This window comes from Equus przewalskii, chromosome 15 (genome assembly GCF_037783145.1).
Source record: "Equus przewalskii isolate Varuska chromosome 15, EquPr2, whole genome shotgun sequence".
NCBI lineage: Eukaryota > Metazoa > Chordata > Mammalia > Perissodactyla > Equidae > Equus > Equus przewalskii.
In genome coordinates, this window is record NC_091845.1 from 21,318,290 (window position 1) to 21,343,502 (window position 25,213).

The 25,213-nt window shown below is 38.3% G+C and overlaps 1 protein-coding gene across 3 annotated transcripts in view; it reads left to right on the forward strand.

Moving 5' to 3' along the window:
• MDFIC2 (MyoD family inhibitor domain containing 2) overlaps window positions 1–24,664 on the forward strand; it is a 101,477-nt gene extending 76,813 nt beyond the window's left edge. For 2 of the 3 annotated variants that reach the window (XM_070576816.1, XM_070576815.1), the window contains 2 exons: window positions 12,933–13,154; window positions 21,966–24,664. In XM_070576816.1, coding sequence (XP_070432917.1) covers window positions 12,933–13,154; window positions 21,966–22,225 — 482 coding nt within the window. In that variant the 3' untranslated portion in view covers window positions 22,226–24,664. The remainder of the gene's footprint in view (window positions 1–12,932; window positions 13,155–21,965) is intronic. The other variant, XM_070576818.1, reaches the window with a different exon arrangement.
• Window positions 24,665–25,213: the final 549 nt, after the last annotated feature.

Here is a 25,213-nt window from a genome sequence, read left to right on the forward strand (position 1 = left end):
TTATTATTGTGCTGGTCGCTGCCCTCCTTCTGACCTCTTTAGCATCCCGCATAATTCTGAGATGGGTTCCTCACTCAAATATTCACTAGCTCCAGGGCCTTCTCCAAAATGCCCTAGTTTTCTCTTCCTCCTTTCTTTATGAAAATATTTTGGAGAATCACTAAAGAATAAAGACCTACAATACTCACCTTCATCATTCCTTTCATTAAACAAAGGAAATACTTATAACGCTTTCCAAAGACTACAGCTATCAATGCATCAGTGTAGGCACACTGACCACTCCAGCCACTAATGTTTCCATTTGACCATCTTGGTTTCTAATCTATATCATCACATTAGTACCTTAATACACTCATTTTAAAGATCCCTATTTTTAACTTATTTTGAAAAGGAATATTTCTTCAATGAAGAAAAATGTTTTTCTTAGCTTTTATGAAGGCCTTTTCCATTGAAATGCTCATTTAAGAAAACTTGCAAGATTCGAGAAATTTGGAAAACACGTGCTCATTACAAACATTTGGAAAATTCAGAAAATACTTTCGTGAGTGGAGGTTTTGTCAGAGAATCTTTCTTACATGCAATTTCCAGGTTACCGCCATAATGAAGAATAAAAATTAATGATGCAAAGATTGCCTTGTACATTACACCCAGACACCATCCTAAAAGGAGACCCGACACTGCCACACATTTCTGGTTTCTGGTTCTGTCGCCATTCGTCAGAGTTAGTTCTGAATGCTGAAACTCACCTCAACGCTTTCATTGTAATTTCAATTTGGTACCAATTGATGGTTCCTCAGGACAGTAAGTCATTCTTTCCTTGCCTCAGCTTCTTAAAACTTCCACTCCTAATCTTATTTTGCTGTCTCAGGAAGTGAAAATATGACTTCAAATAATTTTTTCAAGAAAGGTTTTGTTGGGATTTTAAGAGTAGTGTATTTTCTTCTGACCACATATGATGAGAACACCTTACTGTACTTTCACACAGAAGACAAGTTGACTGAGGATAAAATTATCAAGGCATAATCTTATTCCCTCAAAGTTTTAAAAATGTCGCACCATTGTTTGGCATTTAATTTTGTGCAGGAATAATTGGGTGACAACCTCAGGACACTTCTCTTCCATGACCTAGTTTTGCTCGTCTGGGTGCTTGAAAATGATCTTTATTTTCATAACTCAAATACTTTCCAGGACTGTGGGTCCCTTTTCACTAAATTTTTAGCAGTGAGGTACACACAAAAATTGTTTCTACTTAGAACATACACTTCAGGATTATCTTTGAACAAAGTTTATATTTAAATTGTTTTGGTTTTTCCCTCTTTAGAAAACTCTTTATGTCTTGGGTAAGATCTCTGTGCCCTGACCTCTAGATCCACCATCATTTTTATCATTATAACTTTAATACTTTGTCCTTTGCTTTTTAACCATGGGAAGGGCTTTCACACTTGCTCTCCACATTACCATTGGTATTTTCTGCAGTGTCAATTCTGTGTTTTACTGCCCCTAATTTAGATTTTAATTCTGTAATTACAATTTTGACTTCTTCAGAATCTTTCTTACTTCACCGTGTCCCTTTGGATCTATCCTGTAGGTTTTTCATCTCAATTTTTTGCTCCTTAAGATATCTCCTCTTTTCTTCAGAGTTCTTTGTGCAACCTAAGGAGAGCCTCAAACAATTTTTGAAAATCTTCTTCTGTTTATTGTAACAAACTATATCTGGATTGGTGAGAGTGACAAAAAACTGTGGCTCTCTGGTCAGATCAAAAAGCATACCTCTTCCAAAAAGGTGGCAGCCCAGTTTTCTGGTGATTTCTGAACCAGGAAGAGGGGACACAAAGGATGTTCACCTCACTCTCAGCAGAGCCAGACTCATGGGATTCTTCAGCTCACTTCTGATGGGTTTGATATGAAGTGTAAATTTTTCCCAGACCCACGTTTTGTGGATGTGAGCATTTTTCATTTTCTCTATCGTCAGAGGTGTTATAGGAGGAAGCTAGAAGAAAGAGTATCAAGGAATGCTGTAAAGACTATTTTAAACTTGGAAGCCTTGACTGCAATGACTATTTGACCTTTGGAAATAATTTTATAAAACTTATCATTATTAGTAAATGAAACAAATGAACACTCTTTTATAAAGGAGACTTTTTTTTTCCTTGAAATGGCCCAAACACTTCATAGAATTGTCCTGTTATTTTTAAGACCTGAAATTTTAACCTAACTTTGTGCTAGCTTGTTTTAACACTCTAAAATATATTCAGAATAGTCTACCTTAACAGGCTGGAATGCTGAATATTTTATGCTTGGACAAAGAGCAAACTGTAGGTCTTTCGCCAAGCACAGTCAATGCACTTGAGTATGGGTTACCAAAAACGCTGGAGATTTTTTTTTCTATTTATTGTTATAGCTCAAATCCTTGTGTCTCTGGTAGGCTTTAAGTGACATAAATATGCATTTCCATCTGCACATCCTTGTCAGGAATAGTTCTGCTGGGAGGTGTTACGCCACCCAAGTACTTCCAGAATAGAGTCTGTTAATCCGGTTACCACTATAGAAACTCAGAGGAAAAGTCTACTCAGGCCACTACTGCAGCTGCTGTGGCTGTAAATGTTCCAGCAACCACACCCTGGGTACCAATGCAAGCATAAGAAAATTGAATTTTCTTCAGGTGAAGAGGGATGTAGAGAGTTGAGTCTATTACTCACACCAGTAGTCTCCAAAGTTTTTATTGTAAATCTTTGTCAGTAAAAAAAGGGGAAAATAGCAAGCCCATCTTATGTATATGTATATGCACACACACACAATGGATACATATGCTGCTGTATTAACTGCTATATACATTATAAAATATGAAAATACCTACAATGTCAGGATTTTAAAAAATAATAAATGTAGATTAGATGCTCCAACCCCGTTGGATAGACTGGTACCTTCCCTAGGTATATATATGCCACTTTGGAGACCATTGGGCTAAACTTTCACCAGATGGTCCACCAGGAAAATAGATCTTAAGCCCCCAGTTAGGCCTTTGATAGATTCCATGATACATTGGGCACACGATGGGCAAAAGGAGCTGTGAACAAGCATGTGATTGCTTCTCCACTCACTTCCTCCTCTTACCTCTTGCCTCTTCCTTCTATTGTGGCTTGACTTCTGGCCTCTCCAGGGCCTCTGTATAGATTTATCCCTATCTTAAATTTATACAGGCATATCACAGATGGATACTAACCCTTCAAGGCCTAGAAGCCCACAGGGGGCCTGAAAGGCTGTCAAATGATATGTCACCTCAGAGCCCACATGACACAAAGACAAGAACCAGCCAAATAAATCAAATCCAATCATCAATCATCCAATAAATATTTTTCAACAAGAACTTATTGATCTATAAACACAGAATGTGTGTCTTTAACTGCCTAATTCCGTATAATGCAGGAGATTTCAGAATTACCCATGAATCTAGTTGTGTAACAAAATTCCCCAGGAAGGCAATGAATACGGAAAAAATCTTCTACCTCTCATGATGGTGAAAGACTATCTTTTCAGGTGTAGAAAATTGGAGACTTGAATCAAAATTCTTTTGGAATTGACAAAAATTAATTATTTTATTGTAAAACCTAGAATTGGCCAGAAAACAGCAGAAAAACTTCTCCCAATCACTGATGGTGTGAGTATATATTGACGTGATCTTTCTGGTAGACAATTAGTAAATTATATTAAGAGCTTTAGAAATTTGGTCATTAATTCAATAAATCCTTCCCTATGAATTCAACCTACATAAACAAATAGACATGTGAAAAGATTTATCAAAATAATGTTTAATAATATTTATAATAGCAAAAATTGGAAACAATCTACATTTTTATTGAATGAGGTAATTGTTAAATAATTTATGATATACCGTGCAAGAAATGCTAAGCACTTTTTGATTCCTTACTCATTAAGTACATACTACATCCCAGGCACTCTTTTAGGATATAGCAATTAATTAATACAGACAAAGCTTTCATAAAGGCAATATTTTAGCGAAGAGTAAAAGAGACATATACTCCATAAACAAGTAAATAAATGCAAAAACAGTTTCAGAATACTGAAAAGCACTACGAAGACAATGAAACTGTATGTAATAGAAGTGGCTGGCGGTGAGGGGTTGGGACCCTCATATACAAGGATTTCTCAAGAACAGCACTATTGGCATTTGATAGCATATTCTTTATAGTTTTTTGGGGGGAAGTGGGGGCGTTCCTGTATATTGTAGGATGTTTAGCAGCATCCTTGGCCTCTACTCACTAAAGGTACCCACCCCAGTTATGACAACAAAAAATGTCTCCAGCCAAATGTCTCCTGGGGGGCAAAATCTCCCCTGATTGAAAACCATTGCTTTAGATTTAGTGCAAGGGAAAGCCTCTCTGAGGAGGTGACATTTGAGCTGAGACCTGAGTATGTTTTTAAATAATCTTTAGGATATAGGGAAATGCTCATGATATAATGGTAACATATAATATATTCAGTAAAAATCCAACATTGTTTTTGCTTTTAAGTCTCTATCTAGACAGACATTGTAGCCCAATGGGTAGGTGAATGGACCTGGACCCAGGCTGCTTTCGATAAAATCCCAGCTCCAACACTTACTGGTTGTTTGACCTTAGGTAAGTTACTTTACTTCCTTATGCTCTAGTGTCCTCAACCAAAAACTGAGGATGACACTACCACACAGGGTTGCTGGGTATTAAATAAGTTAATACATGCAAAGGTCCTGGAAGAGTGAGTAACATATCTTGGAAGCACTATATATATGACACATATGTAATATATTATAATTAGAATATATATTCTAAATATAATATATATTATATATAATTCCAGATCTGATATATGTACACCAGATATTTCCATTTCCTTTTGGAAAACAAATACAATAACGTGTTAATAATGGTAGAATTATAGGGGATTTTATGTGTCTTTTTATATTCTTCACAGTTTTACAGATACAAATGCAAATGTTGCTTTCAAATAAAAATAAAAATCAATATGTATTTTAGCACAAAAGAGAGAATTTTTAGACTTGCACCAGGATCAACTGGCATAGCAAGCGTGGGGGAGGAAGACCGATGGAAGATGTGCTCAGAAAACCTGTCCCAGGCAAAATGAGTCAATTGTCAACTGAAAGCCCAGACACCCCACATTCAATCTGTCAGTCAGTTCATCAGTCATGTGAAATTTATTTAACACTTGCTTTCTGCCAGACTCTGTGCTAGGTGCCGGGGAATTGAAGATGAATGGAGCATGCATTTCCTCAAGGAGCTCACAACAGAATGGGGAGAGAAATACATCCACAATCAAGCACAGTACAATAAACTGAAGTAGGGGCTAGAATGGGGATGTTAACTCAGGCTTCTTGGGGCTCACAAAGGGAACAATTAATTTCAACTGAAGTGGAGGACATTTCACACAGGCGATGACACTTGCGTTGGGCTTTGAGGGGTAAGTTTGGAAAACGGAATCATTAGTAGGAGTTTTGGTTTTGAGCAAACACATACGTACAGTGCTTCCTAATCAGATATCAGCAAGATCGATTAACCTGGAGAGAGCAAAGTCAGAAGAGGACAAAGGAGTTACACCCTAGAAAAGAATCCTGATCTCTTAGCAGAGTGCCTAGTTTCATAAAGCAATTTGTGAATGTAAAGTTGAACTGTCATAGGAATTAGAAGACATAAGATCAAGTACTACCTTTGCCCCTTACGAGCTGGGCAATCTTGGACAAACCACTAAATTCTCTGACCTTCCATCTACTTCCTCATTCATATAATAGTGATAATAATACTTTGCAAAACTGTTGTGAGCCTCAAATGAGATAATGCAAGTAAGAGACCTTAAGTGACATTCAAATAGTTGGGTTGAATAAATTGTGATGGTTTTAACATAATAGAGAATATTTTGAACAATTATAGTTTAATTTTTAACATTTATATTTTAACTTTGACAGTAAAAAAAATTCAACTGTATATGTAATACCAATTGTGCGTGAGTTTATAGCCTGATTGGCTTCATTTATTTTTTTCAGAGCCCTAAACCTATCACCAAGCCAAGTGCACCAAGCTATAAAAACCGCTAGCCAGTTCTTTTTCCTGAAATAACATAATCTTTATTTCTTGAGACACTTTATACAAACATTAAACTGAAGGTAACTGCATAAAAATGAAATGGAGGCTCATAATTGCAAACTGTTTTCATGTCTGAAGAAGATTCAACCACCTCCTAGGAGCGAATTACTCCTTGTTACAGCTTAGGATCTGGCTATAAAAGTATATCACTTAGCCTATGTCTGTCTACACTGCAAAATATAGTCATGAGCAGAAAACTGAGGTAATTATCTAGAGGAGTTAGGCCAAAAAACCCATTTCAGACCCCAAAGATCAAAGTTGCTTTGCAGATGTCAAGGAAGCATGGGGAGGGGCTGTGTTCGCCCTTCTTCTCTTAGTTCTTTCTTATCATTTAATCCTTTTCACCTTGAACACTCACTGCTATTATTTCTGGAGAAATAATATTCTTTTGCTTTTTTTCTCTTTTTTTGAAAGAAGATTTACTAAGGCTGATGGAAAAGGCTTAACGTGTCCTCTTGTCAGGGCCCTTGATAAACATTCCATCTAACATTTTTTTGAGGCAGAGTTTTAGTTGAAGTGCTGCAGAAGACAAATTAAAGCCACGATATATAAAACTGCAGCTTTAACTTGAAAGTCTTTAAAGGACATCTTCCAACCAGAGCTGGCATTTGAAAACTAAAGAAAAAAGGTGCAATTTATTTATCTCCGTTATTCCTCTTTCCCCTCCAAAAAATGAATTAAGTGAACCCAAGATTTTGTTTTGTCCAATCTAACTAACAGGATGTAGAAATGGAACACTCCATGAATTATTTCCATTCATTTCAAAAAGGTGAGGATATTTTAGGAAGCCTTCATCCCTCAGCTTGAGAAAATTATCCCATTCAGTTTCCAAAAAAGAAAATGTGGGTTTCTTCTTTTTGAAAACACAGCTTCTTTGAGTATCAATGACCTTTCTTTATGCTTTTGTCAGTACCGAGAAATTCTTACCTTCCCAATTTTGTTCTGTCTTTAGCCATAGTATCAGTTCTCAAATTTTGCTTAACGTAAAGATAATAGTACTCTACATAGCTAGAAAATGTAACTCTAGTTCTTTCCAATAATTCCCACCATATTTGATCATGTTGAATGCTTTCCCATATTTTGTGTATTGTGTTGTTACTTATCAAGCTTTGGAGAATACAGTCCATATATTCTAATAATAACAACAACAAAAAACATTTCTGACATTGGTGTAAACTTTACAAACTTTACATACAAAGGAAACAACTTTTTTTCCCTCTACAGTGTCACTTCAATTAACTACTTTTACTAACCATGATTATTTATTAGTGATTTGGTAGAGTATACCTTGAAATGTCACTTGTCTACTTTGATCTGATGCCAACTATATATAATTGCAGTATTAAATTCTAAGCTAGAGTATAGTTTAAATGCAAGGAAAATATAATTCACCATTATAGCTTTAAAAATGGTCCATATATTTGAAATACACATTCACATTAAGTGTTTTGGCGTAGAATTAAAATTAAAATCACCCTGCCTTAATAGCTTATCTAATAATTTTCAAATAGGCTTCCAGAGTTTACCATTCACAAGAAAATCTTAGCAACAAACTACTTTTTTCAAAAGGCAATTTGGCAATAGAATGGATAGGTTACTTGAGAACGTGAGACTAGGAAAATATTCAGGTAATAATGAGCTATTAACATTTTGTGTGTGTGTGTTGCTTTGCTTTTTATTTTTTTTAACTGGTTACATTATCAGAAGAATATTGCTCAAAACATCATTTTGACTATAATGTATAACATGTCTTGGGGAGGGTTGTCACTGTAGTTGAGACCAATGGCTACTGAAATAGTCCAGACTTGAGCACACAGAGAATTACACCTGAGTGATAGTGATGGGGATGAAAAATCAGAAATAGACTTATGAGATATTTAGAAGGAAGAATAAATAAGAACTGGTAAATTATTGGGTGGAGGGATGGGACAAGTCAAAGATTATTTTTAAGCTTAGGAAACTGGAAAAAAACAACACAATAAAAAGAAATTGAATTGTGAATTGCCTAGGGATATCCAGAGTTACCTAGTCTGGGGAGAAGAAGGAGGGGATAAGTAGAAAGAGATATAACAATTGTGAGGATTTGGCCAGTATCTCAAATAAAATATCCAGTAGTCAGATACAAGATTGACACTGCAATTCGTGATGACCATGGGCCTCTTGGGGACCAAGACTATTTGTCATTCTTGTTTGAGTTCTCCTGCACCTTGCACAGGGCTGTGCACATTGTTTACGCTCAGTAAGTTTGCCTGGCTGGCTGGCTGACTGACTGACTGCACAGAGATTCAGGGGCCAACTTCAACAAGAAAATAATTAAGTTGTGAGTGTGGACAAACACAACCTTCAAGGGTGGGGTACAAAGCAAGGAGCTGAGAGGGGGCCGGCCCTGGGGCCAAGTGGTTGAGTTCGTGAGCTCCACTTCGGCGGCCCAGGGTTTCACTGGTTTGGATCCTGGGTGTGGGCATGGCACAGCTCATCAGGCCATACTGAGGCAGCATCCCACATACCACAACCAGAGGGACCTAAAACTAGAATATACGACTACGTACTGGGGGGCATCGGGAAGAAGAATAAGATAAAAGATTGGCAACAGACATTAGCTCAGGTGCCAATCTTTAAAAAAAAAAAAAAGGACAAAGTCTTGAGGAATAAATATAATGAAGGAACTGGAAGAAAAAAGAAAACCAATAACAGAGACAGGGAAGGTCAGTCAGAGAATTAAACCAAGAGAGAGAAAGGGGAAGGGAAGGGACGGGAAGGAATAAACAAGAATGGAATCAGAGGAGCTGGGAAAGAAGAGATGCTACTTATTCATAATTTGAATGCATTTATATATATAGAATTAAATAGAGAATACATGGATGCAAAAATTACAGTCACATTTAGTGAGCAAAAATGAAAATCATTAAAATGTTTCCTTAATAACTTAAAGTAAATAAATTAATAGCTCCTGTCACATTGATTCATCTATTGCATGTGGGTACTCAATAAATGTTAATTGAATTAAATTAATAACATTTGCTCAATGGTAATAAAATATTAATTAACTGTCTGTCTTTTCTGTTACTTAAGTTTATGCCCATTGGTTCTGCAATTACCTCCAGCCCAAACATGAATTTTCTATTTCACTGATCTTCAAGATACACTTTAATTTTTTTCCTAAGAAATATAGTTGAGTTTCTAATTTTCGTCCTAATTTTGGTGGTTTTTTTCTGTTGAAAAAAATTATTTTCTCTAAGTTAATGTCAAGAACTATGTATAACATCCCAAATATAGTTTCACGAGTTCCTTATTTAATTCCAAAATAGTTTTCTCTGCAGAAGATGTGATTCCACTTTTCATGTGTTTCTCCTTTTAGCTTATGCTACTTTATAATACTTTGGGTACGATGTCAAATAACACCGCAAAAGAAAGAATCTGGGGAAATTATTGCTAGCATTCCATCTAAAAAAGATGGAAGATGTCAGCAACATTCACCCAAAAGTTGTGACTCACTTCAGATGTCAGAATTCTGGGTTGAACAGACTGGGTTCTGAAATGTGTGTATGTCAGATGATTTTCTAATGAGCAACAGATAGTTCCTACTGGGTAACGAAAAAAATAAAAATATAAACAGAGATATAGAATTAAAATAACTTTATGAATGGCAGCTTAACTTCTCCGTAAAATTCTCTCAGTACAAGCTCAGTGTCTCCAAATGGTTGCTTAATGTAGCATACCACTTACATTCAAAATGCTATACTTATAATTGTTGCAAAATTAAAAAGAGAATCATATACCACTTGGCTGTATACTGTATTCTCCGCATGTTCTTACATTCCAGTAACCTCTATCCAACTTTTTTTTTGTTACTGAATTACTTTGTGCAAAAGCAATTTAAATTACATGCAGCCTGACTACGTGTGATAATTTGAACTGATTGTTAATTAATTCTGTAAGTAAATAGCTGCTGCAATCTCTATACTCATCAAGGGTTCGTTATCTATCAGCTCTTTCTGAGCTGCTCTTTAATATACGGTATAAAACGGCTGCAACTGAACAGGCAGGGTTCCCCGAGTTCGCAAGAAGGTAGTCTTGCTTTGCAAAGACTGTTCAGAGAAAGACGCATCTGTAAAGCTGAGCTATTTGCAAGGCTCAATTTTGGTAGGTGACATATCATTGGATTTAGAGTGAAGAGCAGTTTGCTGATGAGCAGTCTCAGCAGCTAGGAAGCAGAGATAAAGCCAGGAACAAATCAGAGAAAATGTTGTATAATATAAAGGGACCAGGATAAGAGCAAAGCTTTTGGAATCCACTAGGCCTGGGTTCAAATCTCAGTTCTACCATTTCCTAATGAGGAAGTCTTGGGCAACTTATCTAAATAAACTATCTAAGCTTTGGTTACCATCATTCATCTGTTAACTGAAGATGCCAATTTATACATTTCCCATCTGTTCAAGGAGGCTGACAATATCTACCTCCTAGAGTCTTTGTAATGCTTAAATTAAATAAGGTACATAAGTGGTAACACGGAAATTGATAGAAAGTGCATGCAGCTATGTGTGTGTGTGCGTGCGTGTGTGTGTAAAGGGGTTCTTTTAGTTTCAACCTGGGCGATTTTGCCCCATAGGGGAAATTTGGCAATATCTACAGACATTTTTGTTTGTCACCACCTAGAGTGATGGGCGCTACTTGTATCTCGTAGGTAGAGGACAGGGATGATGCTAAACATCCTACAATCTCCTCAAGACAAAGAATTATCTAGCCCAAAATATCAATACTGCTCTAAGTGTTCTAAGGCATAAATTGAATGGCTGTATGTGATATTAGCTGGTTACTGGACACTTCGATACACAAGTAAGAAAAATAAACTAATTATTATTTTTATCATCATCATCATTATATCATTAATTTGGTAAATCTCCCTTGGGTTACAGGAAGCCTAGAGTTTCCCAACTTGTTGAGCTAATTCTATCTACTCAATATTGTGTTAATTTCTATCAACAATAGATGTTTTCCTGAACCCCTATTTCTGCCAATCCTTTTTAGGGTGAGTCAAATCGCAGCTAAGAGATTGAAAGCCAGCAGCATAAGTGGCAGGGAACAAAAATTAAACATTGTAGAAAGCCAAAGCTGTTTGTAGGCTTAGAAGAGAATAAAAATGGCCTAAGACAATTGAGTATGCCATACTGTAGGCTCCTGTGCCCGTTCGGAGCCTTTGGAGAGTAATGATCTCATGAGTGGTTCCTGAAAATCACTGATGCACACAGCTCAGGGCCTGTTCTCTCTCCTTCCTCCACTTTGAAAAGTGGCAGTGGTTCCCAAATTTGTCTGCAAGTTTGCCCCACCTGGGGAGCTTCAAAAATCCCCTGGAATTGTGATCTAATCTGTTGGGAAGGGGTAGTCCAAGCTTTAACAAAATTTCCAAGTTTTTAAAAAATTTCCCGGGTAATTCTACTCTGCAGACAAGTCTGGGAATCGCTGCCCTAGGAGATGGGACCAAGTAGCGATTTCTATCTGCCCCAAACGAAGAAGCTACTTTTGAAAGGACAATGAAAATGGACTTGGCAAAAATATATTTCTTGCACTGAGCTGTGTAAGCATAGTCAAATCAAATCAGGTTGCCAATGTTATTATTTATTTCAGTCACTCAATGAACATTATTGAATTAACCAGGCGTTGGGCTAACAAGGAGAATGTATTCTCCAGAACGCATTTTTACCATCTCTTCATAGTGCTGCCGAGTCACCAGGACTGTTACTTGTTTTAGTCTTAAGATATCCCTGGGAATCAGTCTGGCTGTGTGTTTGAGAATACCTTCTGTTAACACTTTTCTTGATCTTAGGACTCTGTTTAATGAGTATAGATAAATTACAAATTAATTGCACCACTACCCACTCTGGTTCTCTAACACGTTTCCACGGCACGCTTCTCTTTTACACACTCCTCAATACTGTAACTTAAGTGGTTATTTCTCTGCTGACTTGTTTGATACTTGTGAAAGCCAGGGACCACGCCCTCTTAGTCACCACCATACCCCCAGTGCCCGGTCCAGTGCTTGTTATATAACAGACCCTCAATTATTATGTAGGAATGAATGAATAAAGACGAGCGCTCTGGAAGACTCGAAGCACCTAGGCCTTCTCAGCCTTCTCTCTGCCCCTCCAAACCAGAATCTCAGTCAAGGACTTTGCTAGAGTTTCCCTGAACATCTCTAACAATTGTGCCAGGTGGGTCTACGGAAACCAAGCGTGTTCCCAAGAAGCACACTCCCAAAGCCATTTAGACTATCATCTGGAAAGAGACCTGGCAAATACCTCCTTTATACAGGGGAGGAAACTGAGGTTTATAGAAACGAAGAAATAAAACGATGTGATTGACATCACATACATTACCGAATAGTACTACCCAGCATTTAAGACCCTTTTGTTGCTTCTTAGATCCATAATACCCTATGACACGAAGCTGACAATATACTTCGAGAGTTTGTTGATCCAAGTGAATAAATTCCTTGATTCTCCCAACCCATCAACAAAAAGTCCACAGTAGAAATAAGGGTTACAAATTATTGTGATACATGAAACTTGTGTGTAAAATTTTGTGATTATTGCCCTCTTTTATTCTCACTTATATTTTCACTCAAAATTATCCTACTCAATAATGCTTTAATCTTTTAAATAGGACTTTATTCTTACCAAAGTCTAGAATTTGAAATTTTCTGTAAACGTCCATTCTTAGATCACTAGGTCATGTCAACTATCGTGGGTTTGTGTATGTGTGTTTTCTTTTCTCATCTAGATACGCAGCTCACAAATGAAAAGCATGCAGAGGAGAAACCCATTAATGCTATCGTTATAAATTCAGTATCCGAATTCAATATCACAGATGGACCAGCCAAGGAAACCCCCAGTGAGAAAAAACTGTCAGAATCCAGCACATCACTGTCCTCCCTTGAAGAATGCCAAGCGAAATTCTCCTACCTCCAAACTGATACTTCAGTTCATCAGAGAGACACTGATGGTATGTTTCTCAGAATCAACCTTTCTCTAAACAAAGCTCCTCAACCCCCAGCCCCTGTAAAATCATCACATATGCTGTTACCAAAAAGAAAAGTCTTTATGAATATTAAACAGGAAGACTTCTATTTGAAAACCCTGGTGAATGACAGATGTCAAGGTCACTTTGCAACTATGAGGTGCTTGGCAGATTGTTTGCTCTTGAAGCTGGGCATCAGAGGCAACGTGTTTTAAAAAGCTGGGGCGAGGTGTAATCATTCTTGCTATGGGGCTATGAAGTGGACAAAGAAAAACGGCAAACTTTTTTCTCTTCTCAGATCTGGGACTATTCAGTCCATGAGTCTAGGATGAGAGGAAATGAAGGGAGAGTGGAATGGTATTGAGATGCTGGAAATGTATAAATACAGACTGTATAAAATATCAAGATGCTTACAATAGCAACCTGTGAAACAGTGTTGGTTCCTCTAGGTAATATCATTTCCTCGGCATTCCGATCAGTGCAAACCTACACCAAACCATCCCTGTATACGACATCAAAGGCACATTCCATTTGCAAAGCCAATTTCAAACTGATTTGGTGCTATGTGATCAGCATAGTCAAGTTCAAAGTCATGGTCTCCACACCAAGGCATGGAATTGTACTCGGGTTAACTTTGCAGTAACCTTTACAAGAGACATAAACCATTCAAGAATTTTGTAGTGTTCAATATCTACATTTGCATTTAAAGAACGCTAGGAGTTTCCCAAAGGAAAATGTAATATGGTATAGTTTCTGGTTTACATTTAAATTCATATCCACTTTTTGAAAATCAGAAAAAAAATTAAATAAACTTTGTATAACAGAACTTTGGAATCACGTTAGTTTAACTCCTGGCTCTGAAATTTATTAGCTGTATAAAATTGGATAAGTTTTTCCCCATCTCTGAATCTCAGTTTCTCAGTTATATAATGGAGCTAGTAACACACCATAGGGTGTTTTGAAGATCAAATGAAATAACATGTGTAAAGCATCTAGTACAAAACCTGTCACATAATAGATATTCAATTTTTGCTTTTATTGTGATTACAGTTTTAGAAAGTAAGGGGAGAGAAGATTTCTAACATATGTTATATATGTGGTGTCTTGTTCAAATGTTGTCATGGATGCTTTTGATCAGAAGCTACAGACACAATTGCCTGTGGTTGCCAGGAGATAATATGAATAATAAAGTAAACTGGAAGTAAATAATAGGGATTGGTGAGGACTATGTCAAAGTGAAGAACATATGTCTCATCGAAAGGTCGATGCCTCTACTCAGCTCCAGCTGCTTGCTGCCAAAAGGAAATACAGGCCCAGTGTTGCCAGATCTAGAGTGTTATTTGAAATCTCCAAATTTTTAACTGTTGACATTAGTTCTATTCCTTTTATGAAGCTCCAGACACTCCCAACAACACACAGCTTTGGGCCAACTTTGGCCTGTAGGCTGCCAGGTTACGACCTCAAATCCAAGATGATTCGTAAGTTTCTGGCTTTATTAGAGTTTGACACTAATCAAGAAAACAGACAATACAGGAGAGTTCTCTGCAAAAGCATTCTGACGCTAGAGCATTTTATCAGATTGTATCAGGGACGCATGGATCTTACTTGCAATGGATCTTGGCCATAATGGTCCCAGCATTAGGAATTGCCATTGCATGTAGCCACACGGCACAACCCAGTGTCCCTCCACAACCACTCTGATTTGTTGTTTCAGGGATTCTGGGGAATGGGAAGGGCTGAGGCAGCTAGCATGATACCTGAACCCTTGTATTCTTAGGGAAGGGCCAAAATGACTACTCCATTCAAATGGCAACTCATATCCAGGAGCCTTCACATAGGAAAAGAACCAATTACTCTTTCATCAAAAGATCAAAGGAGATTCACGAGGATGGTTCAATTAGATTGTTTCCTTAAGGCCTGGGCTGAGACCAATAGGATGCAAAAAATTCCAGTTTTAAGCTGACGACACATGTAGTAGCCCATCCTTCATCTCCTCTGCAATGTAAAAAAAAACCAACAAAACACCGAGGTAAGAGTTTTTGGTACCTGGATAAAAGAAAGAGTGAAAAATCCAGATTAAGGCTCACAAATAGTGTTAAGAAACTCTCATTATCCTAAAGAGCAAACATCAAGGAAATCAAGAGTTAAGTCAGACTCACTTCCTTTTAGGGAAATTTTGATAGTAATTAATTTAAGGATGCAGAAATTGAGAGCTGGGGTCATTGTTCGTACTGAGATAAATACAGAAATATCTTTCGGGAACAGCAGGGGAAACAGAAGGGAAAAGAGAAGATTGCATCCACTTTCATGTAGTTTGTGGTTAATTTATTTTCAAATGTATAAATGAGTGCATAGGAATGCATGCTTAATTGCTAATATCTATTATTTATATACATTGCCCCACTTAAAACAGGATGGAAAAACCTCACACATGCAGATTTTGTAAAATGTGTTACATCCATTAGCACAGTTCATGGTGTGTGCTCTGATGGGAATTTAAAAGGATCTTTACTGCACATCACACGCTATGTGCTGCAACATTACTTTATTATGAAATTGTGGCTCATCCTGTGTGGTCCCTTTCCCCAATAAAATGGAAAAAGTCCACAGCACTGTCTGTGTCTCTGCTTCTGTTTCTGTGCTCTGATTGCAAAAGCATCCCCATGGATAATAAAACCAGGGATGCACACGATCTTAGAAAACAGCCTCCTTAAAAAGAATCCTGAGAGTAGACCTAATTGATGTATAATTTTGAATTTGAGACGCCTCAACCAGGTGGAAGAGGAAAATCATAAATACAAGATACCTCAAAAGAATAGTCTTAATTACACCATGGACTACTGAATAAAATGATTACATTTTCTACACTGTAAATTTCATACAATTAAATGCAATAGTGTCACCTTATAAAATGTTTCAATTTTATAATTATTTCAGTTCATTTGCTCAGAAAAAAACATAAGCACAAATTTACTAAGTATCACCCAAATCTAGTCATTCTAGTTCTAAAGAATTGACTAGAATGTTAGTTGTGCTTGTCTGAACTTAAATAGATCTTGACATATTTAAATAGCTATTAAAATTGATAACATCAGGGATGATACCCCAGCTAGAGAAAGGCATGAAGTCATACTTTATTTATTCCCATTCTACATTACAGAGGGTTTTTTTCCCCCAAAGAACATAATTTTGGGAGAGTGGGAACTAATTTTTATACTTTTTGACCAAAAACTTTTAGGAATCAGTCCGAGCCATTGTATCATGAATCTCATTATTACACCAAATTCTCTATGATAGCATGTTAACCACTAACATATTAGAATTCTGGGTTTGGGCCAAGTTCTTTTTTTTTTTGAAGAAGAAGAAGAAGATTAGCCCTGAGCTAACATCTGCCACCAATCCTCCTATTTTTGCTGAGGAAGACTGGCCCTGAGCTAACATCTGTGCCCTTCTTCCACTACTTTATATGTGGGACGCCTGCCACAGCATGGCTTGCCAAGTAGTGCATAGCTCTGCACCCAGGATCTGAACTGGCGAACCCCAGGCTGCCAAAGCAGAGCACGTGAACTTAACTGCTGTGCCACTGGGCCTGGGTCAGGCTCATTTTGCCTTTTGTTTTCCTTACTTTGTTTTGGGGTGACTGGAGGAGAGATTGTGGTTTATGTGGCGTCACTTCTGGAAGAACTATTTTCTCACTGCTTTAGACAAAGATTCCCAAAGCAGCTGGAGGGACATTTCTGGAGTTGAGGAAGGCTACAGGAACTACAGTGGGCAGCTACAGCTGTCTCTTGTCCCTCCCTCCTCCTAATCCCAGGCATCATGGGGTCAAGATGGACAGCTGGGAGGGAGAACTCGGGAATTGGAGGACCGTTTCCATGAGGCTGAGCTCAGGTGCATTTTTGGAAACTCTTTGCATTGTTACCTTTTCTGCTATAATTAAACATGATTCTTTCTAATGAGGCAGATTCTCTCTCTTAATTAGCCAATCCCCAGTTGTACATTTAGCACTTCTGGAGGCTGCATTAGTCCTTCAGTGTCATTAGGGTATCACTTAGCGCGTTACAGCCTGATGTCCTGAAGGTACCCTAGGGGTGTAAAAGGAAGTGAAACAACCCTAAGAGGGTTTTGTCATGGCTTCTTGCTCACGGCCAAATTCCACTTTGGCTGTATGGCCTGCAGGTCTTGGATCCATCTTAAACCTTCTTTAATCCAGTTTAAGAAAGTAAGAAGTGGGAAAGCGAGATGGGCTCTCTGACAGCAGCGATGAGAGCCTATGCCAGGATACCAGGTGGTTCCATAAGGGAATTTAATATACAGAGAACTTGTCACCAAGGTGTCAGAAGAGGTGGAAAGCCAAGTAATGGAACGGTGAGGCCACCCAGAACTCGGCAACAGGACAGCTCTGCCACCTCTTTCCTTCGTCCCTCCCAGTCGCTAGTAGGCCACTAGTACTGACATTAGCTCATAGAACACTAGTAACTAACCTTTACTGGACATACCACTAGTAGGCAGCATTAGCAGGAGCCATAGAGAAAAAGGCAGTCAAAAAGAGATAAAACCAAGGGGAAGATACAAACACTTCCTAAGACACCACTCAAAGCAGGGAGGCGGGAGGAGAAATACCCCAGGCTTTCCCTTCCTCCCACCCTTCCACTTCCTGCCGCTGTCTCCTATCAGCTGAAGCCAGCCAGACGCCACTCGATGGAACCTGGAAGACAGACTTTAGCCGCCTTGGGAACGCAGAGCAGAGGAGGGTAAGAGCAGACAATGGAGGGAGGGCAGGATCAGGAAGCCTGTAGCGTCCTGCGCCATGCTCCAACGTGAATGGAAGAAAGTGTGAGAGTCAGGAAGGGCAGTCTGCTTCAGAGGTACGGGCTCTGGAGGAGACAGTTTGGGTTCAAACGACAGCCCCACCACTCCCAGTGTTTCTCAAACTCTCTGAGTCACAGTTTCCTCATTGATAAAACAAGAATAGTAATAGCACTCAGCTCAGGGTTATTTAAAGACCTATGTGAGATGTACATAAAGGGTGGAGGACCCCAAACTTACTTCACATGAAACAGTTGACATGTGTAACAATGGGAAAGAGAGCCCAAGCTTTGGATCCAGAAAGACTTAGATCTGAATCCTTGCTTCGGCACCTTACACTTGAAAGATTTGGGACAGTCAGTGATAATCTCCTAGGCTTAGTCCTTTCATCTAAAAAATGGAGAGCACTTTCTTTATATCTTATTGTTCATTTATTCATTCATTCAACAAAATATATGGTTTTCTTGTAACTAGGGTTCTAGTAGGGAAGAAACAAATAAACTAGTTTAATATCATTCTGTGGTCAGTGCTACAAAGAAAAAATAAAGCAGAGCGTTGTGAGAGTTTCAGCAAGGATGTGATTTAGAGGAAGGTGTTTTAAGCTAAAGACCCAAAGGTTGAGTAGGAGTTAGGTAAAGTTGTGAGGGTAGAGTATGCGACGCAGGCCAAAATAGAGCATGTGCAAAGGCCCTGAGCTAGGCCCATCCCAGGAGCTGAAATTTAGCCAGTGTGGCTAGAATGCAGCAAGTAAGGAGGAGAGTAGCACAGGAAGTCAGAGACATAGGCAGGAACCTGGTCACACAGTGTCTTGCTGGCTAGGGCAGGGATTTGCAACTTTAAGGGGAGAGTGAGTGGTTCTAAGTTATGATTAAAAATATCACAGGTGCTCATGAATTTGAGATGGGTTCATGCGGAAGCAGCATCTTAGACAGGAGGCTACGGTTGTTGCCCTGATGATGGCTGATGGTGCCTCGAACTAAGGTGGTGGCACTGGAGGTGGATAGAGAATACGAATTCCAAGTAGGAATTGGAAATCAAATCAGCAGAACTCTGCTGAGAATTGGATGAGAGGGTAGGATGAGGAATTAGAAATGACAAGAAGGAGTCCCAGTTTTCTGCCAAATTCATCTGAGTGTTCAGGAGCTGTTTCCAAGAGAAAAGCAGAGGAGGGCAAGGTTTGCAGACCATGGGGGTGCTAGGGAGATTCATAATGCAATTGGGCCTTGCTAAGTGGGGGATGTTTGAAGACACTGCAGCCGACATGTGGAGCAGGTGGTTAGACGCACGGCATACGTTTTCGTATGACAGAAGGAGTGCTAATCATGGGCTATGACTTTAAATATCCTGTTTACTAAACATTAAAGCCCCAAGAAATAGTGCAGGCAAGGGAAAATAGACCCTCTCAGGAGAAGGGGAAGTCTAACACTCTTTTCAAACAGTTGAAGATTTTCCGTCGAACCGCTTCTGTTCCTTTATGCAAACAAAAATTGGCCATATGCAAAACAGTTTTGCCTGCTCGGGTAGAATTATTTAATTTGTCTTTTAGGAAAAGCATGGGACACACTTGAAAGTTTGGAAAAATCTGTTTTCAATTCATTAATGTGGCCGTGTTTTTTTGGGCAAAGTCTCCACCTTTTATAACCAAATAAAAAGAACTGACTTATAAACAGAAAAAAAAATGGGCTCTATTCTCAAGTGCAAAATACAGAAGTGGAAGGAAACAAATGCCAATTTGGCCAAAGGATTAGGCCAAAATATTTTTTGGTAAATAAAATCTAGGGTATACATCAGAAGCGGAGCCCTCCAGAGCCGGCCAACTTGAGGGGACCTTGGCAAGAGGAACTGAACCAAAAGGTTATATGCCCTCAGGAAATTGTAAGGACATTTTACAAGCAGGTTCTTCACACTCTGAGAGGAAACACCAGCTCCTATCCTCACAAGTCACCCTGCACCCAACCCGGCTTAACCTCCCAACCAAAATCTCAACCTCGCCTCTACAAAGGACAGAATCTAGTGGCATCATTTTTAGATGCTCACTGCCTGAGGACGTCTCTTGAGCCTGGAGCCTAAGGGATCACGGAGTATTTGCTTGAAATATTTTCTACTGAGAAGCTCTTCCTTGCCAGGGGCTGCTCTAGTAGCAGTCTTGGCATTGGTAAAACTTGATGAGGCTTCATGCCCCCGATCTTTGACCACCAACATGCTCTCTTCAGAAATGCACAGGCAAAATAGAGTCTAGGTACTGTACTCACTCACTCCTGAATTTTTGTGGGTGGCTTGTGGCGACTTATGAAATATGGGTGAGTTGGCCATATGCTAGAAGCTGGCTCCAAGTGAATAAAATACACCCCGTCTGGCAAAGAGATGAGTACATACATCATAAAGGTATTATGGGATATGCTGCCTAAACTATAAATACTGAGTAATGGCCACAGCACCTGCAACAATATATGGCAATTAAAGTCGTCGTAAAAGTCATGGTGTGGTTCTTTACCACCATCTTACTGGGAAGAAAGGAAAGGAGGGTGAGAGGCAGTGATGGAGGGAGGGTGAGATGGGGGAGGAAGGAAGATTCCTGTTTACCTACATTCAGGTCTAGCTTTGGGCCTTTGTACAGTGTTTCTAAGAGAAATTAAAATGGCTTTCTTTAAAACATTTTTTCCCTTTCAGAGCAAATTTCCAGGTTCTCCCTTCTCTTAAAGATTAACAAGTATATGAATAATAAAAGAAAAACCGTTTTCTGGAAAACACTGTTAGAAGTAAACCAATGGGGCTCTAAGAACACTTAGAACAGCCTACCACACGACTCAGAGAGCAAGTCTCTCCTATGGGCTCACACAGTCTCAGTCGACTGAAGTCCGAAAACTAAAAGCAAACATTCTTACTGGGAAGAAAAACAAATCCTTATGAAAATCTAACTTTAATCAATTGATAAGCCTATCAAGGAGGAGAAAGTTTGCTCCAATTCATGGTAGAATGTTACCTTCGACCATCGGCTATCTTTAGGATACTGATTTTATTGAATTAGGTGATCTATCATGGGAACATTTGCCACCCTTTACAAAACCTTCACAAGTTTCTGAGACTTTGCTAACTTAAAATAAAAAGAGAAAAGTTATAATTTTAACAAGAGAACTGCTACATCTTCTAACTAATTCCCTTTATGGAAACAAAAAATACAATAATTTATAACCCATCACAGCTGTTTGGCTTGAATTACCAATTACCTTCAATGCCTTAGAGATACTTTTCAGATTTTTGCAAGTGTGCATAGTAAATTTTTAAACCAATTTTCTTAAAGAGGATTGATAAGATTTATACCCTTTTAGGCAAATGATGACATAATTCATTTAACTTGAATATAAAAATCAAGGTTTTACATAACTGGAGGAAAAAGGAGACAGGGATTAAAAATAAAATACAATAAAAATATGATTATTTAAAAAATCATTTATATTAGGTTTCAAAATGTGCTTTTTGCTTGCATTTGAATCTGGGTGTGGCAGATTTGTGGGAATCCACATCAAACAAATAAGAAAGCCTTGTGACAAGAAGCCAGAAATTTGCACAGTCTCTCCTTGTCCCCAACTCTAATTGCTCCTGAAAGCTCCCTGCACTTGGGGAGGACTGGCGATTTTTCAGACAGTTGCAAGCTTTCCAGATAGGTGGCTAATTGTGTGGCTTCCCAGCACCTCTGCAGGCAAAGTAAATACAGGAGTTTAGAAAAGTGACAGCACTTTTTAAATAACCAGATTATGTAGAATCAATAGGAAATGCTCAGCAAGTTAATAAAGCAATTACTTAAGTAGAGTGAGTGCTGGTGTGGGGGAGGGGAGTTTGAGAGGTTAGCGATGTACATAACCCCTAATACGGATAAATAATTAAGAGTTGGCTATGAAGTTATCAAGCATCCCAGCTCACACGCCTGCCCTTCCCCAACACCCCCGTATGTGCCCCTGTTAATTTTCTTTCCTCTTCTTTAAACAGAGGAGTGCGCTTCTCTCATCCTCACCTGTCTGTTTTGCCAGTTTTGGGACTGTCTGCTGATGCTCCCGGATACGTGCGAAACGGTGTGTATCAACCTGTGCTGCCCCTCTCACAGGTATCACCATACCTCAGATGAAAGCCACTCTCGGAATGATTGTAACTGTAACTGTGATGTGGACTGCAGCCTTTTTGAATCTTGCCACGAGACCAGCGAGTGTCTGGAGCTGGCCATGGAGATTTCAGAAATCTGTTACCGCTAGTGCCACGAAGGAACCACGTGCTGGCAGACCCTTTGGCCGCACAGGGAAATTGCATTGCAATGAGACTGTGATTTCCATGTGCTGATCTGTAAGGACTGTACACATTTTTTGGATGCTATCGACCATTTTATTCTGCACCTGTCTAGGAAAGCTAGTATTGTCAACTCAACCGTCTTATTCCAAATTCCACAACCGCATGGCTCGCTGAAAAATAAGATCTTGATCACACGTGATGAACCAATCTTAAAAACCTCTTAAATGCCATAGGTACAAGATGTTTCTTGACTACAAATAGCATGCTAAACACTCTTGTTATTGCGCTCATTGGCTTGCATCATGGATTCAACTTCATTCACAAATTCAGGACAAATTAGTGCATTCTTTTAGAATTGACACACATTAGCTTGTCTTTCTAATGGACTCATGCATAAACATTATGCATTGTTGGTTATTATTAATAATGTATTGTATAACATCATTTTGTAATTAAAAATTTATTTATACAGTCTCTTAAAATTCACTTATATGTACAGTTTAGGTAGGAAAGGGAATTAAATGAATTAGAAACCATGTTCCTGTAATTACAACAGATGTCTCTAAGACATCTCCCGTGAATTTTGAATATGATGTACTTCGAGAAAGTACTGTAATTCTAGATCATATTATTATACTTCTATGACTATGTCATAACAGGTTATGCATATTCTTAATTTGTTACAGAAAGGCTCTTCTTTATTCTAATGAGCATAAATGGGAATTATGTGCAAGTTTCAAGAAAATGACCCCAGATAATCAATTCTTCATTTTCCTCATTTCTGTTGGGTACAATAAGCAAGAGGACATTAAAACAGAATCAGTTCATTTTACTAAACTTTATCATTTGTATAGGCACCCAAAAGAAATACATGTGCAGGGATGTATTCAGCACTGACTTTCCTAATACAGCATGTGCTTCAAAAAGCATAATTTTGTTTTCTTTTTCTGATAATTAAAGTAATTCATAATTATGTTAAGCACTTCTTCATACTTACAAAAACAGTTTTTTAAAGATTTGATTAAAAACTTGGAAAGTGATTTTCAACTCAAACAAATTATAACAAATAATTTGGGAGGAAAACACATGTAGGTTGAAGTTACTCTGGAATCTTCTCTACTTTTGGTAGGCATGACTTTACTCATTAATGTGTGCTTATATATTCCCATGGAGATATCTCAATATATTCATTGAATATAAAAAAGCAGAAGATATCAATATCAAAACAAAGGACATGAAAGTGAAGTAGAGACTAGAAGGAACTTTTTGCAATCTAGGCAAACGACGACAAATTCCAAAATATCTGTTTTTGCCTGACTTTAGTAATTTCAGGCAAAAACACTTGTTTTGTTTCTATAGCAAACTAGCACATTTTTCTGTGCTGCAATAAATTCCTCCAAACATTGAAAATTAGTAACCTTTAAAAAAATATTTTTAAACTGCCTCTAAAAATGTATCTAACTGCTCCTGTCTTGCTCCTGATAGCACAGTGCATCCGTGGTTAATGCCGGCTTCTTGTCTATCATTATTCACAAGCCACAGAGCATGAGAGTGTCCCACCCTCCTTTGGAAAGCAGTCTCTCTGCTTTTCAGAAGCTCAGACAGCTCTATATGCTACGCATGGAACTTGCAGATCATTAGGAGGGAAAAAAAGTAGAGTCTCAGAAAGGAAGGGAAACTAGGGCTGTTCTTATCCAATATTCTCGTTATTCACAAGAGAAAATAGAGGTCCCAGGAACTGACTTATCCAAGACTGTTTAGTGCGTTAATGGCAGTGTCGGGAACTCTTACTGGAGGTCTAACTTTCTAACTTACAGGGCACTGCTCCATAGTTCTCCACTTCTTAGTCCAGCTGGGACACAGTGGTACGGCTGTTCCAATGGTTCAAATGTTAAATCCCTTAGCCTGGCTCATAAACAGTTGCTACCTTGAACCTCCTTAGTGCTTTCCCCATACTTCCAGAGATCCTGGCCCCTCTCTAAGCACCCACCCCACCTTCCCATGGTTCAGCCATGAAAAGAACCTGCAGAGAGTCTCTGGAATCCTGTCCCAATAATATGGTATCTGGTGTCATTGGTCAAGCCATGCCATACTGGTGTTCAATATTTTGACTATCATCCCCTTATTCTTTCTGGTCTATATACCCTTAAATTGTGCAAAGATTATACATTTCAAATGTGACTTGAATGCTTGTCAATTAGAGACGTAAAAATTGCCAGGTCCTATTTTATAAGGTGGTCAGAATACTACAAGGTCTTTCTGTGGCCTCTCTTTCCATGGTCTGTTAACTTGTTCCCCACTTCCAGAATTCACCATGCTATCACAGAAAGGGTCGGTTATACAAAGTGTGAAATTTCTTTTCTTTATAACCAATAATAAAACATCATCCTTTTTGCAAACATGAATGGCTCTTTCAATTGAATTCTTACACAATAAAACACACGCAGCTGGGAAAATACAATTGCAGAGGTAAGACAGATGAAAAAGGAATGTGGTTATTGATTAAATATAAATATCAGAATCTGAGAAAGCTCAATTTTTTTCCGGCAATGATGAAGGCCTGTGATTACAAATAAAGATAATGTTATTCTTTAAGGTGAGCTTATTAGGGAACAGAGTATTCCTATTTAAGGAAGTAGACTAGACAAAAGAGATTTGAGAATATACAACCTTTGTAGGGAGTGGAGAACAGAGATTTTTTTTTCCCATAGCAATATAACCAGATAGTTACATTGTCTTTGCTTTGCTCAATGGATTTTTATAAAACCCTTGCTTCTCTAAAACACTACAAAATATGGAAAGAAATCAAGTTACATTTAACTTGCTAATGAAATTTTCCCACTACATAAGCTGATAGGCCTTCAAAATTAATTATCAATGCTGGACAAAGTTAATATAGTGAAAGTCGCTACAGTTTTTTCCAAGGGAGTAAGAAAACATATTCAGGCAGAGAA